Below are 18,711 nucleotides of genomic sequence, written 5' to 3'. Positions count from 1 at the left end.
CTACCATGTGTGGCGCCCCCTGCTGGGCATAGCTTAAAAACAACAAATTAGTGTTAACGCTGAAACTGCGTACAGAAATGGCAGGAAGTCCTTTCCTGGCAAACTGGACGGGTTCTTGAGCCTCCTTGTTTCGATCCCTCTCTTTCCTGTCTTCCGGCGCCGGGTGGTCCACGTCGACGCTGGACAGCGACAACTGTAAAGAAAGAAAAAAAAACCTGTCTTCCAGATTTTGTCGCAACAAAGCCAGAGTGAGACGTCCTCACCGATGTGATGATCTGTGAGCGAGGCCGGCGGTCCGTGACCCTGGGCCGGGTCGCCGTCGGGTGACTGAGCTTCTCCGCCGACGGCACCACGGCGTCCAGGTCTAGATCTGCATACACACATTTGCATTTTAAAAAAAGATGCCCGCGTTATCCTAATCTCATTCGACGCTCACCGGTGTCATGTGACCTGTCAAGGGCGGAGTCAGGCGTGGAAGCCCCGCCCTCAGACTTGGGGCTTTCACACCTGAGCAGACACACACACATTAGGGAAGAGTAAGGAGAAACAGGCGCATGCAGGTACGAGTGTGTACTGACGCCAAAGTGGGCGGTCTCTCGGGGCGCCTTGGGGGTTGTGAGGAGGAAGAGGAGGAGCTTGTCTTTGTAAGGAAGGGTTTCTTGGGAAGGACGGACGGGAGGGACGGCTTGGGGAGGTCGCCCACGTTCACCTCCTCACCTACACACACAGGTAATGGATAAATATGCAATTTACTACACTAACAAATGACCTTAAAGTAGCATTGTGGACCAGGAAGATGTGATGGAAGGAAACAGGAAGTGAGGGAAGGAAACCGGAAGTGAAAGTATAGAATATATTGAAATGAAGACATGCACCTGGGGATAGGTTGATTGGCAACACTAAATTGGCCCTAGTGTGTGAATGTGAGTGTGAATGTTGTCTGTCTATCTGTGTTGGCCCTGCGATGAGGTGGTGACTTGTCCAGGGTGTGCCCCGCCTTCCGCCCGATTGTAGCTGAGATAGGCTCCAGCGCCCCCCGCGACCCCGAAGGGAATAAGCGGTAGAAAATGGATGGATGGATGGAATCTAGACTTTCTTGTTGTTGATGAGATCAAAGTAAAGGACATTTTGTTAATTGTGAAAAGGACGTCAGTCATCTCATTTTTGTTAGTCTCCCTCTGCTGGTGACTTTTAAAAATGCACCTTTTAGATAATAGACATACATTGTTAGTCATTTATTAAATTGAAATTAGAGATGTCCCATAATATCGGCCTGCCGATATTATCGGACGATAAATTCTTTAAAATGTAATATCGGAAATTGTCGGCATCGTTTTTTTTTATCGGTATCGTTTTTTTGTTGTTTTTTTTATTTTTTTTATTTTATTAAATCAACATAAAAAACACAAGATACACTTACAATTAGTGCACCAACCCAAAAAACCTCCCACCCCCATTCACACTCATTCACGCAAAAGGGTTGTTTCTTTCTGTTATTAATATTCTGGTTCCTACATTATATCAATATATACATTATTATCAATATATATCAATACAGTCTGCAAGGGATGCAGTCCGTAAGCACACATGATTGTGCGTGCTGCTGGTCCACTAATAGTACTAACCTTTAACAGTTAATTTGACAAATTTTCATTAATTACTAGTTTCTATGTAACTGTTTTTATATTGTTTTACTTTCTTTTTTATTCAAGGAAATGTTTTTAATTTATTTATCTTATTTTATTTTATACATTTTTAAAAAAGGTACCTTATCTTCACCATACCTGGTTGTCCAAATTAGGCATAATAATGTGTTAATTCCACAACTGTATATATTGGTTGATATCAATATCGGTTGATATCGGTATCGGTAATTAAAGAGTTGGACAATATCGGATATCGGCAAAAAGCCATTATCGGACATCCCTAATTGAAATATAATGCTGGTGATTACAAAAATCCATCCTTTTTCTATACCGCTTCTCATTAGAGTCACAGTAGGCTAAAAGTATTTATTTATAAGATAAATAATAATAAATAATGGTTTACTAATATGGGCAGCACGGTGACAGAGGGGTTAGTGGGTCTGCCTCACAATACGAAGGTCCTGGGTTCGACCCTGCGCTCAAGATCTTTCTGTGTGGAGTTTGCATGTTCTCCCCGTGACTGCGTGGGTTCCCTCCGGGTACTCCGGCTTCTTCCCACCTCCAAAGACATGCACCTGGGGATAGGTTGATTGGCAACACTAAATTGGCCCTAGTGTGTGAATGTCAGTGTGAATGTTGTCTGTCTATCTGTGTTGGCCCTGCGATGAGGTGGCGACTTGTCCAGGGTGTGCGCCGCCTTCCGCCCGAATGCAGCTGAGATAGGCTCCCGCACCCGCCGTGACTCCGAAAGGGGTAAGCGGTAGAAAATGGATGGATGGGTTTACTAATATACATATATACACTATATTAACAATATAATTAAATCTGAGAAAATGTAACATTTAAAGACTAGCTATTCTGTAAATGAAAAACATGATTCATATTATTAAGTTAAAATTGATCAAATTTATAATGAAAATTTGTCTTAATAATAAAGTACACGTGCATTTTGCTGTATAAAAATTCAGTCAAAAGTCTAAAAATCGAAAGCCATTATTTTTTGTCTTGATATTTAAAAATACAAAAACTGAAAAATGTAACAATATTGTATGATCAGGCAAATTATAAGAATTAGATATGTAAAAATCTAACTTTAATTAAAAATGATAATATTAATAATAATCAATCAATCAAAGCCCTTAATCACAGATGTCTCGAAGGGCTGCACAAGCCACAATGACATCAGATCACCAAATCACCAAAATGATTCTCGAGCGCGGCCACCGCTACTGCCCACTGCTCCCCTCACCTCCCAGATGGGTGAACAAGGGGATGGGTCGAATGCAGAGGACACATTTCACCACACCTAGTGTGTGTGTGACTATCATTGTTACTTTAACTTTAACTTAACTTTAAAATACCACATCAGGGCAAGAAAAAACTCAACCCAATGTGAACAATGAGAAACCTTGGAAGGGACCGCAGATGTGGGGACCCCCAATGGGTGACCGGTGCAATAGATGCCGAGTGGATACAGTTAATAATGTGAGAATCCAGTCTATAGTGGGGCCATCAATAATCAATACTATGACATTAAGAAATGTTACATTAGAAATATATTTACAAAACCTGGATAGTTTATGATTACCATACTTGTAATAAATAATTGAAACAGACAGACAAAGATAGATTTGGAGTGCAAATAAGCAGGCGGCTCATAACTGTTAGTGTCAAAAGAATGAAAAGTGAATGTAGTCAATTAGAGGCACATGCTCTAATAGATGCCACTGTATAAAGAAAATTGTTAATTCCTTGATTATTAGCTCAGGTGAGAAGCGACTGGCCGAGCAGGACCAGTTTGTCGGGTCGGTATACCTCGATCCTGGTCTCTCTGCGGCAGCTGCTCGGGCCGCTCTGGTGGAACCTTCTTAACATCCGACTTTTTGTCTACAGGTCACATTTGGTCACGTCGTGGCTTCTGGATAACTACATACACGCGGGAACAAAAGAGGGAGATGTTTACCTGCTGTGTGTTTGGCCGACGGGGCGCTGGGAGGAGGCGGCTTCTTTGGTCTCTGCAAAGACACAACTGAGAGTGAGTCACCTCACACATGGACACACCAACAGAGTCACTTATTTTAGGGTCATTTTTCGCAAAATAAGTGTATCACCTACAGTATTTACTGGTTACTTTATTTAGTGTTTACATCAGGGTAGGGTTGTACGGTATACCAGTATTAGTATAGTACCGCGATACTAATGAATCATATTCGGTACTATACCGCCTCTGAAAAGTACCCTTGCGCCACCCCCCGTGCACCCGTCGTCGTCACGTCGTGTCTTTGCTGGTTTACGAGCAGAGGAGCATGTTCGGCAGCACACAATCACGGAGTACTTACAAGCAGACACAGTGTGTAGACAGAAAAGGGAAAACGGACGCATTTTGGCTTAAAAACTAACGATAAAGGTGAAGTTATAACACTGAAACACCCACCGGAAGAGGTGCTTTAAGACATGGCTGGCTAGCTAGCTAGCGGCTAAAGTCCAGCCCCAGTCGGCAGTGTTTTAGCTACTTCTAAATCACTAATCCTCGCGTCCATGGTGACAAATAAAGTAAGTTTCTTACAAGTGTCATCCCTGCAGGACGAGGAATAGCTAAACATGCTTCACTACACACCGTAGCTCACCGGCGTCACAATGTAAACAAACGCCATTGGTGGATCTACACCAGTGGTTCTTAACCTGGGTTCGATCGAACCCTAGGGGTTCGGTGAGTCGGGCTTAGGGGTTCGGCGGAGGTCAAGACACACCCGACTCATCATGTAAATAAAAACTTCTCCCTATCGGCGTATTACGGATACGACAACAGCAGAAGCCACACTGATTTGTGTAATTTGTTGTGAGTTTATGCACTGTGTTGGTTTTGTTGTTTGAACAAGGTGATGTTCATGCACGGTTCATTTTGTGCACCAGTAATAAAACATGGTAACACTTTAGTATGGGGAACATATTCACCATTAATTAGTTGCTTATTAACATGCAAATTAGTAACATATTGGCTCTTAACTAGTCATTATTAAGTACTTATTAATGCCTTATTCTGCATGGCCTTATTATAACCCTAACCCTCTAACCCTAACCAAATAACTCTAAATTAAGTCTTTTTTACTTAGAATATGTTCCCCTAGTGTCCAAAAAACTCTAAATTAAGTCTTTGTTACTTAGAATATGTTCCCCTAATGTCCATGAAACTCTCAATTAAGTTCCCCATACTAAAGTGTTACCAAAAACATATAACTTTGTTTTGAATTTCAAAAAAACAACATTTAGTTTTTCACTAAAGAAGGGTTCGGTGAATGCGCATATGAAACTGGTGGGGTTCGGTACCTCCAACAAGGTTAAGAACCACTGATCTACACCTAAAATCCACTGTAATGATACCAAGTACAGTAGCTAGTCGATACTACTATGATTACGTTGATATTTTTTGGCATCACAACATCTTTTTTCAGTTTTTTAAAACTTTATACTATGTTTATAAACTCAGGAAATATGTCCCTGGACACATGAGGACTTTGAATATGACCGATGTATGATCCTGTAACTACTTGGTATCGGATTGATACCCACATTTGTGATATCATCCAAAACTAATGTAAAGTATCAAACAACAGAAGAATAAGTGATTATTACATTTTAACACATGTTAAAAGAGAAAGTAAGCAGATATTAACAGTAAATTAACAAGTAGATTAATAATTCATTTTCTACCACTTGTCCTTAATAATTTTGACAAAATAATAGAATGATAAATGACACAATATGTTACTGCATATGTCAGCAGACTAATTAGGAGTCTTTGTTTGCTTGCTTACTAACAAAAGACAAGTTGTCTTGTATGTTCACTATTTTATTTAAGGACAAACGTGCAATAAGAAACATATGTTTAATGTAAACTAAGATTTTTTGTTAAAATAAAGCCAATAATGCAATTTTTTGTTGTCCCCTTTATTTAGAAAAGTACCAAAAAAGTATCGACATTTTGGTAACGGTACCGGTACCAAAATATTGGTATTGGACAACACTACTTCAGGGACAGAAAGCATCGCTACAACCGTCACCTTTTTCTCGGCTTCCAGCAGCTTGACAAAGTTATCCGGGAAGACTCCCTGCCTTCCTCCGATCTCCCCCATCCACCAGCCGGTGTCAGCACAGTCCTGCGTGGGACACAGTAGGTCCGAGATTTCAACTAACAAACAAACAAAACAAAAATCACGCGCAAAACGAGCCCGACTCTCCAAATCCATCAATCACCTTGGTGACTATGGCGACGATTTCGCCCTCTTTGATTGTCAGCTCATCCTCGTTCTGCGCCTCGTACGGAAAGAGGACTTTGCACAGCTCTGCTCCTAAAATGGATTCCACAGAAACCAGTCAATAAAACTGCCAAAAACAAAACAATTTCAGAAGCAGTTTGATCTTAAATGCCGGGTTTTCCCCGCAAGTTCGTTAACACAGCAGGTTTTGGAATGTATCATTAATAAATGTGAGCTAAGATCACCTTTTCCTCTGCCGTCGGAATCACCCTTCATGTTGTCGGCACTTGCACTCGCCGTTTTGCCCTCAACGACCTGGGAGACACAAGGAGTCCTTTGATTTAGCCTCAAGGAACCGTTGTTTTTGACTCAAAATATATCCCTATTTAATAGTGAGGCAGCAGGGGGTATTTGTATTATTTCTGTCTACACTCTAGTATTCATGTTAGTATGATACAAAAGGCTGCAGCTAGGTGGCAACAGTGCTCTATCTAATCAACCCAGTAGAAGTAGTAAGTACACAGGAACGCGTGTGTACAGAACTAAGGGAAGCAAAGAGATGGAGAAGTTTGTGACAGGAATGAACACACACAGAGAAATTAATAAATATTATTAGGTTCTAAATAGTAGTTACATTTTGGGGGATCGTGAGAAATTTTACAGAGTGACAGAGATTTATTAGGAAGCACTGCTGAGGGAATAATAGGGGTTACGTTCCGAGGCCCCCTGCGAATAACCAGACGCACCCACAAAAATGTTATACAATATATAAAAATATAATAATATAATACATCAGTATATATTATATACTGTATATATAATATGTCAATATTACATATATGTTATATTTGATATTGCCTAGAGATAAATGCGTTAAAATGTAATATCGGAAATTATCGGTATAGGTTTTTTTATTATCGGTATTGTTGTTTTTTTTTTTTGGTTTCTTTTAATTAACTCAACATAAAAAACACAAGATACACTTACAATTAGTGCACCAACCGAAAAAACTTCCCTCCCCCATTTACACTCATTCACACTCATTCACACAAAAGGGTTGTTTCTTTCTGTTATTAATATTCTGGTTCCTACATTATATATCAATATATATCAATACAGTCTGCAAGGGATACAGCATGTAAGCACACATGATTGTGTGTGCTGTTGGCCCACTAATAGTACTATTCCTTAACAGTTAATTTTACTAATTTTCATTAATTACTAGTTTCTATGTAACTGTTTTTATATTGTTTTACTTTCTTTTTTATTCAAGAAAATGTTTTTAATTTATTTATCTTATTTTTTTTTTTTTTTTTTTTAAAGTACCTTATCTACAGCACACCTGGTTGGCCAAATTAGGCATAATAATGTGTTAATTCCACGGCTGCATATATCGGTTGATATCGGTATTGGTTGATATCGGTATCGGTAATTCAAGAGTTGGACAATATCTGTCAGGTTTGTCACTGACAGTTCAGTTAGGTTTTGGTTTTTCCTGTCTTTGTTTCCTGTCAGCGCTCTTATTTTGGTTATTTCCTGATTATCTCCCTGAGTGCTTTGTCCCCTCAGCTGTGGCTGATTGGCACCTGGCCACACCTGGTGTCAATCAGCTAGCTGCTATTTGAACCTGCCTTCCTCTCCAGTCAGTGCTGGATTATTGTCACTACTACCTGTCATAATACTTGTCGTTGTAGCTCTGTCTACTTTTGTCCACTGTGCTCATGTCATAGTTCCTTCGTGTCACAGTAAGTGTTTTTGTTTCTTGTCGACAGTTAGCCTTTGTGCTATTTTAGTTCATAGCCAAGTTTGTTCTCCGTCTTGTGCGCGCCTTTTGTTTGTACCCTTTTTTTTTTTTTTTGCTATAGTGTTAAATTAAATCATGTTTTCCTGGACAAAACCTGCCATCTCTGCATCTTGGGGTTCGTCACCAACATACTCTGACAATATCAGGATATCGGCAAAAAGCCATTATCGGACATCCCTAATATTGCTACTATGGTACATTTTTTGTCTACTTAATACCTGCATTATTCTTTCATCCTTACGCTTTCCAACCTTTGAAACTGAGCTACTGTGTGGAACAGTTTCCCTTGTGGATCAATAAAGTTTGTCTAAGTCTAAGTCTAAAAAGCCCAAACCCTATATTATACCTCTCGGAGTTATTAAACACATTATAAAGGTGCCATATGTAATAATTTCATGTCAAGTCATCATTAAATGGCGCTAATATCCCAAAAGGCATTAATAAATCATGTTCTTTCCGAATACCTCTATAACTGATAACAGTAGTTCAGCTGGGATATGCTCATTTCAAAATTAGATTTACAGCCCCGAAATATTTTTTAGTTTTCATTTCGATGCCCCGCCCTCCCCCGTTTGACCAATTAAAAAGTCTGTGAGTGTGTCACATCCAGGTTGCCAGTTACGCACCGCCCTTTTTGTTGAGCTACTGCCACTGGTAAAGTTACTAAACATGTCAGACCTTAGTAAATCTAAAAGGCGTCGTTACAACTCTCAACTTATTCATGACAAAGCCAGGAACAAAACGAGGATGCCTTTGAAAGCTGGACACGATTGAAGGCAGAGGCTAATTTCCTCCTTGATAGGTATTTACGTTTTCTTATTACTTGTAATAAATGGAAATGGACATTTCGTATGTAAACTATATTGTCCAATACGGTCTACAGGTATGATCTTGTCTAACAAAGCTAGTATGTTCGTGCAACGAATGCTTCGTGTGATGCTCAGCTCCTAGTGTAATGCTTTTAGCATGCTAGCCCGGTCAATGACCCATCGACATATAGGCTAATGGGGGAAATATATGCCTGTTAGCCTGTATGTCAATGTGTCATCCAACTGCCAGGGCAAAATATATTTTCGACAAATAAACCTATGTGGATATGGGTAGTGTCAGTGCCTATTTCCTTCTCAATATGCTGATACGCTGAGGAAATGGGTTCCAACTCGGGATGTCCGATAATGTTTTTTTGCCGATAGCCGATATTCCGATATTGTCCAACTCTATAATTACCGATACCGATATATACAGTCGTGGAATTAACACATTATTATGCCTAATTTGGACAACCAGGTATGGTGAAGATAAGGTACTTTAAAAAAATTTTTATAAAATAAAATAAAACAAATAAATTAAAAACATTTTCTTGAATAAAAAATAAAGTAAAACAATACAAAAACATTGAAACTAGTAATTAATGAAAATGAGTAAAATTAACTGTTAAAGGTTAGTACTATTAGTGGACCAGCAGCACGCACAATCATGTGTGCTTACGAACTGTATCCCTTGCAGACTGTATTGTTATATATTGATATATAATGGAGGAACCAGAAATTTTAATAACAGAAAGAAACAACCCTTTTGTGTGAATGAGTGTGAATGGGGGAAGAAGGTTTTTTGGGTTTGTGCACTAATTGTAAACGTATCTTGTGTTTTTTATGTTGATTTAATTAAAAACAAACAAACAAAAAAAACGATACCGATAATAAAAAAAACGATACCGATAATTTCCGATATTACATTTGAACGCATTTATCGGCCGATTATATCGGCAGGCCGATATTATCGGACATCTCTAGTTCCAACATTAGCACGGCTAATTGCGGTTTCTGGTACTGTATGTGCATCTAACACATTCAGGTAAAAGCCAGTAAATTAGAATATTTTGAAAAACTTGATTTATTTCAGTAATTGCATTCAAAAGGTGTAACTTGTACATTATATTTATTCATTGCACACAGACTGATGCATTCAAATGTTTATTTCATTTAATTTTGATGATTTGAAGTGGCAACAAATGAAAATCCAAAATTCCGTGTGTCACAAAATTAGAATATTACTTAAGGCTAATACAAAAAAGGGATTTTTAGAAATGTTGGCCAACTGAAAAGTATGAAAATGAAAAATATGAGCATGTACAATACTCAATACTTGGTTGGAGCTCCTTTTGCCTCAATTACTGCGTTAATGCGGCATGGCATGGAGTCGATGAGTTTCTGGCACTGCTCAGGTGTTATGAGAGCCCAGGTTGCTCTGATAGTGGCCTTCAACTCTTCTGCGTTTTTGGGTCTGGCATTCTGCATCTTCCTTTTCACAATACCCCACAGATTTTCTATGGGGCTAAGGTCAGGGGAGTTGGCGGGCCAATTTAGAACAGAAATACCATGGTCCGTAAACCAGGCACGGGTAGATTTTGCGCTGTGTGCAGGCGCCAAGTCCTGTTGGAACTTGAAATCTCCATCTCCATAGAGCAGGTCAGCAGCAGGAAGCATGAAGTGCTCTAAAACTTGCTGGTAGACGGCTGCGTTGACCCTGGATCTCAGGAAACAGAGTGGACCGACACCAGCAGATGACATGGCACCCCAAACCATCACCCAACCATGCAAATTTTGCATTTCTTTTGGAAATCGAGGTCCCAGAGTCTGGAGGAAGACAGGAGAGGCACAGGATCCACGTTGCCTGAAGTCTAGTGTAAAGTTTCCACCATCAGTGATGGTTTGGGGTGCCATGTCATCTGCTGGTGTCGGTCCACTCTGTTTCCTGAGATCCAGGATCAACGCAGCCGTCTACCAGCAAGTTTTAGAGCACTTCATGCTTCCTGCTGCTGACCTGCTCTATGGAGATGGAGATTTCAAGTTCCAACAGGACTTGGCGCCTGCACACAGCGCAAAATCTACCCGTGCCTGGTTTACGGACCATGGTATTTCTGTTCTAAATTGGCCCGCCAACTCCCCTGACCTTAGCCCCATAGAAAATCTGTGGGGTATTGTGAAAAGGAAGATGCAGAATGCCAGACCCAAAAACGCAGAAGAGTTGAAGGCCACTATCAGAGCAACCTGGGCTCTCATAACACCTGAGCAGTGCCAGAAACTCATCGACTCCATGCCACGCCGCATTAACGCAGTAATTGAGGCAAAAGGAGCTCCAACCAAGTATTGAGTATTGTACATGCTCATATTTTTCATTTTCATTCTTTTCAGTTGGCCAACATTTCTAAAAATCCCTTTTTTGTATTAGCCTTAAGTAATATTCTAATTTTGTGACACACGGAATTTTGGATTTTCATTTGTTGCCACTTCAAATCATCAAAATTAAATGAAATAAACATTTGAATGCATCAGTCTGTGTGCAATGAATAAATATAATGTACAAGTTACACCTTTTGAATGCAATTACTGAAATAAATCAAGTTTTTCAAAATATTCTAATTTACTGGCTTTTACCTGTATGGGGTGGTATTTGCTTGGCACAATGATTTTCTACTTTGTGCTTTGACATGGTAGTAGGCTATATGATTTATGCATAACGTTGTTTTTGCGTAACGTGGGTTGGCTCATAGAATTGCACTCTGCACTGAAAGATGGTGATGTTCGTACATGGAAGAGAATGCAGTGCATCAGGTTGGATGCAACATGGGGTTATGCTGAACTAAATGTGGCGGTAATTTTACTGTTGGCCTTGGCTTGCCATCAAAGTAGGCCTATGCGATTTATAATGCATGATATATCCATCCATCCATCCATTTTCTACCGCTTATTCCCTTCGGGGTCGCGGGGGGCGCTGGAGCCTATCTCAGCTACAATCGGGCGGAAGGCGGTGTACACCCTGGACAAGTCGCCACCTCATCGCAGTACATGATATATTATTATATATCATTATTTCAATGGTGGGCCATGCGGTCAAACTAGACATTTTATCAGGGTAATGCCAATAATCTGTCCCGACTCCCGACAAAAATATTGCTGCGCAACTTTACAAATACATTTGGCTAATGGACATCAGTAAAATGTGGCATAATTACTTAGTAAACCATCTTGCAAGAAGCATAAACAAGAGAAACCTACAGTGTAGGACTCGTCGATTGCCATTTGACGTTCCTTGGAGTAGGATTCGGATTCGGCTGCGTATCTGGCAACCTCGGTCATGGAGAGTGGGAGGGGACTACAGAATTTTGACCATGATTGCAGTACCATTTCTGGCCACATTACGGCTTCCTCCCACCTCCAAAAACATGCACCTGGGGATAGGTTGATTGGCAACACTAAATTGGCCCTAGTGTGTGAATGTGAGTGTGAATGTTGTCTGTCTATCTGTGTTGGCCCTGCGATGAGGTGGCGACTTGTCCAGGGTGTACCCCGCCTTCCGCCCGATTTTAGCTGAGATAGGCTCCAGCGCCCCCCGCGACCCCGAAGAGAATAAGCGGTAGAAAATGGATGGATGGATGGACAATTACAGGCATACAGTGTACAGTGTTGCACTTACACAAAATTGCGTATTGTCTGATTGAAATTGTTGAGTATTGACTTGTGAGACTCTGCTGGAATCATAGCTGCAGCACTCTTTTCGTCCTACAGGGAGCGCTATCAAAACCACTTTCTATTTCTGATACTATTCAACAAACTTCATTATTTGCAATTGAAAGCAGACAAAGTGGATGTACTGTACTGCAATACTGCCATTTTCTAATGAATACTCTGACAGGCTAAGCCAGGGGTATCCAAACTTTTTGACTTGTGGGCCGCATTGGGTTAAAAAGTTTGGTCGAGGGCCGAAAGCCGACCGCATGTGAAGTAATTATATATATATATATATATATATATATATATATATATATATATATATATATATATATATATATATATATATATATATATATATATATATATATATATAAGGGTGTGGGAAAAAATCTAATTTTTTCTAAAAATCTAATCTCACGTTGTGCGATTCAGAATCGATTCTCTTTTTTTTTTTTATTGATTTTTTTTTTTTTTTTTATTAATCAATCCAACAAAACAATACACAGCAATACCATAACAATGCAATCCAATTCCAAAACCAAACCCGACCCAGCAACACTCAGAACTGCAATAAACAGAGCAATTGAGAGGAGACACAAACACGACACAGAACAATCCAAAAGTAGTGAAACAAAAATGAATATTATTAACAACAGTATCAATATTAGTTACAATTTCAACAAAGCAGTGATTAAAAATCCCTCATTGACATTATCATTAGACATTTATTTAAAAAAAATAAAAAAGAATAGTGTCACAGTGGCTTACACTTGCATCGCATCTCATAAGCTTGACAACACACTGTGTCCAATATTTTCACAAAGATAAAATAAGTCATATTTTTGGTTCATTTAATAGTTAAAACAAATTTACATTATTGCAATCAGTTGATAAAACATTGTCCTTTATAATTATAAAAGCTTTTTACAAAAATCTACTACTCTGCTTGCATGTCAGCAGACTGGGGTAGATCCTGCTGAAATCCTACGTATTGAATGAATAGAGAATCCTTTTGAATCGGGAAAAAAATAGTTTTTGAATCAAGTTTTGTGTTGAATTGAAAAAAAAAATCGATTTTGAATCGAATCGTGACCCCAAGAATCGATATTGAATCGAATCGTGGGACACCCAAAGATTCACAGCCCTAATATATATATATATATATATATATATATATATATATATATATATATATATATATATATATATATATATATATATATAGGTACATTAACATATATATATATATATATATGTATATATATATATATATATATATATATATATATATATATATATTCAGGCTGTCAACGTTAACGCATGTGAGTAATAAAAATAAATTATCGCGTTATCAAATATGAATCATGGGTTTGTCACACTGTCTGTGATTGCGCTTAGGAAAATTTCACTTCAAAACAGAACTTTGGATAAAACTAAGGTAACCTGTTGGTATCGCAGCGACAAACGTTTTTATCATCTGAGCACTTCAAGTTTAAAATACCATCTTGAAGCGAAACACGTACTCAAGGATGGCGCCGACAGTGTTGTAAATCCTCTTGGCGACTTCTTTTGTAAACAGCTACTAGTGACAAATCTAATGACTTTTCCTGGGGATACTGGAGACTTTTTTTGTGTCCTAGCATGAATGGGAGCTACATCCACAAGCAGAGGTGGGTAGTAACGCGCTACATTTACTCCGTTACATCGACTTGAGTAACTTTTGGGATAAATTGTACTTCTAAGAGTAGTTTTAATGCAACATACGTTTACTTTTACTTGAGTATATTTATAGAGAAGAAACGCTACTTTTACTCCGCTACTTTTATCTACATTCAGCTCGCTACTCGCTACTAATTTTTATCGATCTGTTAATGCACGCTTTGTTTGTTTTGGTCTGTCATAGTGCCTGCGTTTCAACAAATACAATCACTGGTGACGTTCACTCCGTTCCACCAATCAGATGCAGTCACTGGTGACGTTGGACCAATCAAACAGAGCCAGGCGGTCACATGACCTGACTTAAACAAGTTGAAAAACTTATTGGGGTGTTACCATTTAGTGGTCAATTGTACGGAATATATACTGTACTGTGCAATCTACTAATAAAAGTTTCAGTCAATCAATCAAAAGTGTGAAGGAAAAAATACTCTTTTTTATTTCAACCGTACATCCCGTCAAAAGCCTAAAGACTGACTGCACAGTTCCTGTCTTCACAATAAAAGTGCCGCTCCATTGCGCCTGCGCTTTCAAAACAAGAGTCTCCGAAAGCCAGCGCAAACAAGCTAGCCAGCTACGGAGTTTGCCGCCAATGTATTTCTTGTAAAGTGTATAAAAACGAATATGGAAGCTGGACAAATAAAATGCCAAAAACCAACCACTTTCATGTGGTATTAGACAGAAAGGAGGAACTTTTTTTCTCCTCCCATTTGAAAACGTGGACGCTATCAGCACTACTGTCTGATTACAATCAATGCAAGTCATCAGAATCAGGTAATACACCAACTTATATTCTTGTCTTCATGAAAGAAAGGAATCTATATGTGTTAAACATGCATGTATATTCATTAAAACACCTTTAACATGTAAACAAAAACGGCAAAATAAATAAATATAAATTATATACTGTATATATATATGTGTGTGTGTATATATATATATATGTATATATGTATATATATATATATATATATAAATGTGTGTGTGTATATATATATATGGGTGTATGTATATATATATATATATATATATATATATATATGATATGTGTGTGTATGTTACTCATCAGTTACTCAGTACTTGAGTAGTTTTTTCAAAACATACTTTTTACTTTTACTCAAGTAAATATTTGGGAGACTACTCCTTACTTTTACTTGAGTAATAAATCTCTAAAGTAACAGTACTCTTACTTGAGTACAATTTCTGGCTACTCTACCCACCTCTGTCCACAAGAAGCAGAGAAGAACGCTACGTTGGCAAAGTTTACTGATACAATGTTGTCAACAAAGGTAGCACAGTTAAGCTAAACATGCCTTTGTTAAACGGACAGCCACCGCATGTAGGACATTAACATCTGTGAAGACCAAGTCCTGTAAGTAGATGTCATTCATATCACCACAGCTGATCTGTCGTACAATAGCTTGAAGAGGCACAATTACAGCAAAGGTAAACCAACTGTACTACACAAAAAAAAGCATCAACTTGCAACTACAGACTACATGTGAATTTAATTTGCTTCCTGGAGAACGTTGGACATCTGAAAGTAATCACAAGGAGCTGGGGTCGCATTGTACCAAAAAAAGAGATCAGCATTGTCATCTGAAAAAGGTCAGCAAGTTTGTTTGTTTCAACAACTGTTTGAACAAAAGAAGAGTAAATGGTGCACTATGTTAAGTTGTTTATGTGTGTGTTTGCTACATTATCCATTAGTAACTGTACCTTGTTTGCAAGATTATTGCAAACTGGAAAGACTTTCAAAATGTGCACTTAATTTTTACTATATTTATTTTCACCCAGTTGTCAATGACTTGCAGTTCAGTAAGACATTAAACAAACCTTCCTGTATGACATTCTGACTACTAAATTGCATTTGTACCCAAATATTGGGGTATTTCTTCATGCAAGCAAATAAAAACCGATGATTAATCATGATTAATCACAGCTTTAGAGTGTGATAATCTGATTTTTTTAAATTAATCACTTTACATTCCTTATACATCCAATTATTATTATTATTATTTTAATATATAAACCTTTATTTATAAACTGCAACATGTACAAACAGCTGAGAAACAATAATCACAATAAGTATGGTGCCAGTATGCTGTTTTTTCCCCCAATAAAATACTGGAAAGGATAGAAATGTAGTTTGTCTCTTTTATCCGATTATTAATCGACTAATCGAAGTAATAATCGACAGATTAATCGATTATCAAATTAATCGTTAGTTGCAGCCCTAATATATATGTATATGTATATATATATATGTGTGTGTGTGTGTATGTGTGTGTGCTGCGATGAGGTGGCGACTTGTCCAGGGTGTAGACCGCCTTCCGCCCGATTGTAGCTGAGATAGGCTCCAGCGCCCCCGCGACCCCAAAGGGAATAAGCGGTAGAAAATGGATGGATGGATATATGTGTGTGTGTGTGTGTGTGTGTGTGTGTGTGTGTGTGTGTGTGTGTGTGTGTGTGTGTGTGTGTGTGTGTGTGCATGTACATATTATATGAATATTATTGAATATTGATAGTATGTGAAAGTTTGACTCCTATCTTTTGTATTATTCCATGACAACCTCCTTAAAAGTTGGTAATCAATCAGAAATATCAAGCAGCTAAAATTCGCCAAACAATTGTGGAGACTATATTTTCCCACAATGCTTTGTAATGGATTTAAATGGGTGTGTGATTTTGAATTTGTTATGGTGCATGGACATTTTTTATAATATCCACAAAGTTCAGTGAGCAGGTTTTGTTATGTGTGACTGTGTTTTGTGATGGTTGGAATGTTTTTTTTTTTTTTTTGTTTTTGCACCATGACTAGGGAAGGTTGTTTGTATTAGGTCATATGAGTAATGCTGCACATTGTTACATTCTGAGCATAATAAATGTCATTTACTTGAATTACTCGCATTGTCCATTTTATAGTAGCAAACTGGCAGCTACAAAGGCAGTCTCTTAAAAGGAAAGCAATCTCCGTTAGGGCAAAATTCCCTATTTGACTCATGACTATTGGCGGGCCAAATTTAAGACGGACACACTTGGCCTGCGGGTCGTAATTGGGACACCCCTCCTCTAAGCCTTCCATACACTTGCAATCAACAGAATCATCTTTAAAAGAAAACAAGAGTACTTTAATTACTCTCTGGTGAGTAGTGTTGTCCCATAGCTAATTAGAGATGAGATCAGGTTTCACAAATAAGAAGAGCTAACTGAATTATGAAGCGTGTGTGTGTGTGCGTGCACGTCATTAAAAGGCCTCGTTGTCTTGGAGGCTGAGTGGATCCCTCCATGTTTGTGGAAGCAGGGAGGAGACTCTTCCACAGGAAAACAGTCACAAGGCTCGGTTGTGTCCCCAACACACACATGCAGCTCTGTTCAGGCAAACCTTGAACCACCCAGGGCCTCAGTTTCAGTCATCATTTTGCTAACCACACACATACTGATGCTCTTATTTTGGAGGGACACATTAAACAAACACTGTTCTCTTCAGTAGAGCCTCAATTAATGCTAAAGAAGTTAGCATTAGCTTATTAATAGAAGTATGTAGTCGAAAAAATTAAGTTGTTCAAAACTTACCAATTTCACCGACTCAAGGGTGCTCTACAAAGACTCAAGTTTCATTTAATCACAGGTTAATGAGTACTTGAATTTTACTGACTCACAAGTTGATAAAGACTTGAGTTTCACTCACACGTGCTAATAAAGACTTGAGTTTCACTGACTCACAGGTGCTCAAAAAAAGACTTAAGTTTATCTTACTCACTGGTTGATGAAGATTCGAGTTTCACTTAATCACAGGTTAATCAAGACTTGAATTTCACTGACCTACGGGTTGACAAAGGACTCAAGTTTCACTGGCCCGACGCAAGCTCGGGTTTGGCTGAATCACGGGTTGACAAAGACTGGAATTTCGCTGACTGACAGGTTGACGAAGACATGAGTTTCACAGAGTTACGAGTTGTTAATTCTTAAGTTTTACTGACTCACAGGTGCTCAAAATAGACCTGAGTTTACCTGACTCATGGTTGATGAAGGCTCAAGTTTTACTGACTCATGGGTCCGCCACAAAGACCCCTTAAGTTTCAGTGACTGGCGGATGCGCAACAAAGATTTAAGTTTCTCTGACCACGGATTGATAAAGACTCAAGATTCACTCACGCACAGGTGCGAAAGAAAGACCTAGAGTTTCACTGACTCATTGATTGATGATTTGCGATTCACTCACTCACATTTGCTGAACAAAGACTTAAGTTTCCCTGACTGATGGGATGATAAAGACTTGAGTTTCCCTGACTCATGGTTTGATGAAGATTTGAGTTTCACTCATACACGTGCTGAACAAAGACTTTAGTTTCACTGACTCATGGATGGATGATTTGAGATTCACTCACTCACATCTGCAGAACAAAGATTTGAGTTTCACTGACCGATGGGATGATAAAGACTCTGGTTTCCCTGACTCATGGATTGATGAAGATTTGAGTTTCACTCACACACATGTGCTGAACAAAGACTTGAGTTTCACTGACTCACAGGTGCTCAACAAAGACTTGAGTTCCACTCACTAATAGATGGTAAACAAAGACTTAAGGTTTTACTGACCGACATGTGCTCAACAAAGACTCGAGTTTCACTGACTCACGGTTTGATGAAAACTCAAGTTTCACTCACTCACAGATGCTCTACAACGACTTGAGTTTAACTGACTCATGGTTGATGACGACCCCAGTTTTACGGAGTCACAGTGCTAAACAAAGACTCGAGTTTCACTGACC

The 18,711-nt window shown here is 38.7% G+C and overlaps 2 protein-coding genes across 5 annotated transcripts in view; one reads left to right on the top strand and one right to left on the bottom strand.

The window, feature by feature from the left end:
• sh3kbp1 (SH3-domain kinase binding protein 1) overlaps positions 1–18,711 on the bottom strand; it is a 73,910-nt gene that overhangs the window by 7,354 nt on the left and 47,845 nt on the right. The window contains exons 8-16 of one of the 3 annotated variants that reach the window (XM_061965132.1): positions 6,148–6,217; positions 5,901–5,995; positions 5,708–5,803; positions 3,610–3,661; positions 3,462–3,533; positions 579–717; positions 437–507; positions 264–370; positions 74–193 (exon numbers count right to left, since the gene is read on the bottom strand). In XM_061965132.1, the coding sequence (XP_061821116.1) occupies positions 74–193; positions 264–370; positions 437–507; positions 579–717; positions 3,462–3,533; positions 3,610–3,661; positions 5,708–5,803; positions 5,901–5,995; positions 6,148–6,217 (822 nt within the window). The remainder of the gene's footprint in view (positions 1–73; positions 194–263; positions 371–436; positions 508–578; positions 718–3,461; positions 3,534–3,609; positions 3,662–5,707; positions 5,804–5,900; positions 5,996–6,147; positions 6,218–18,711) is intronic. The other 2 variants (XM_072913517.1, XM_072913518.1) reach the window with 2 other exon arrangements.
• Positions 3,540–18,711, top strand: part of tfr1b (transferrin receptor 1b) — a 90,709-nt gene continuing 75,537 nt past the window's right edge. The window contains exon 1 of one of the 2 annotated variants that reach the window (XM_061965124.1): positions 3,540–3,681. The gene's annotated coding sequence lies outside the window, so the exon portion shown is untranslated. The remainder of the gene's footprint in view (positions 3,682–18,711) is intronic. The other variant, XM_061965125.1, reaches the window with a different exon arrangement.

This window comes from Nerophis lumbriciformis, linkage group LG07 (genome assembly GCF_033978685.3).
Source record: "Nerophis lumbriciformis linkage group LG07, RoL_Nlum_v2.1, whole genome shotgun sequence".
Lineage (NCBI taxonomy): Eukaryota > Metazoa > Chordata > Actinopteri > Syngnathiformes > Syngnathidae > Nerophis > Nerophis lumbriciformis.
The sequence above is the reverse complement of the archived record's forward strand: the minus strand, read 5'-3'. Positions and strand labels throughout refer to the sequence as shown.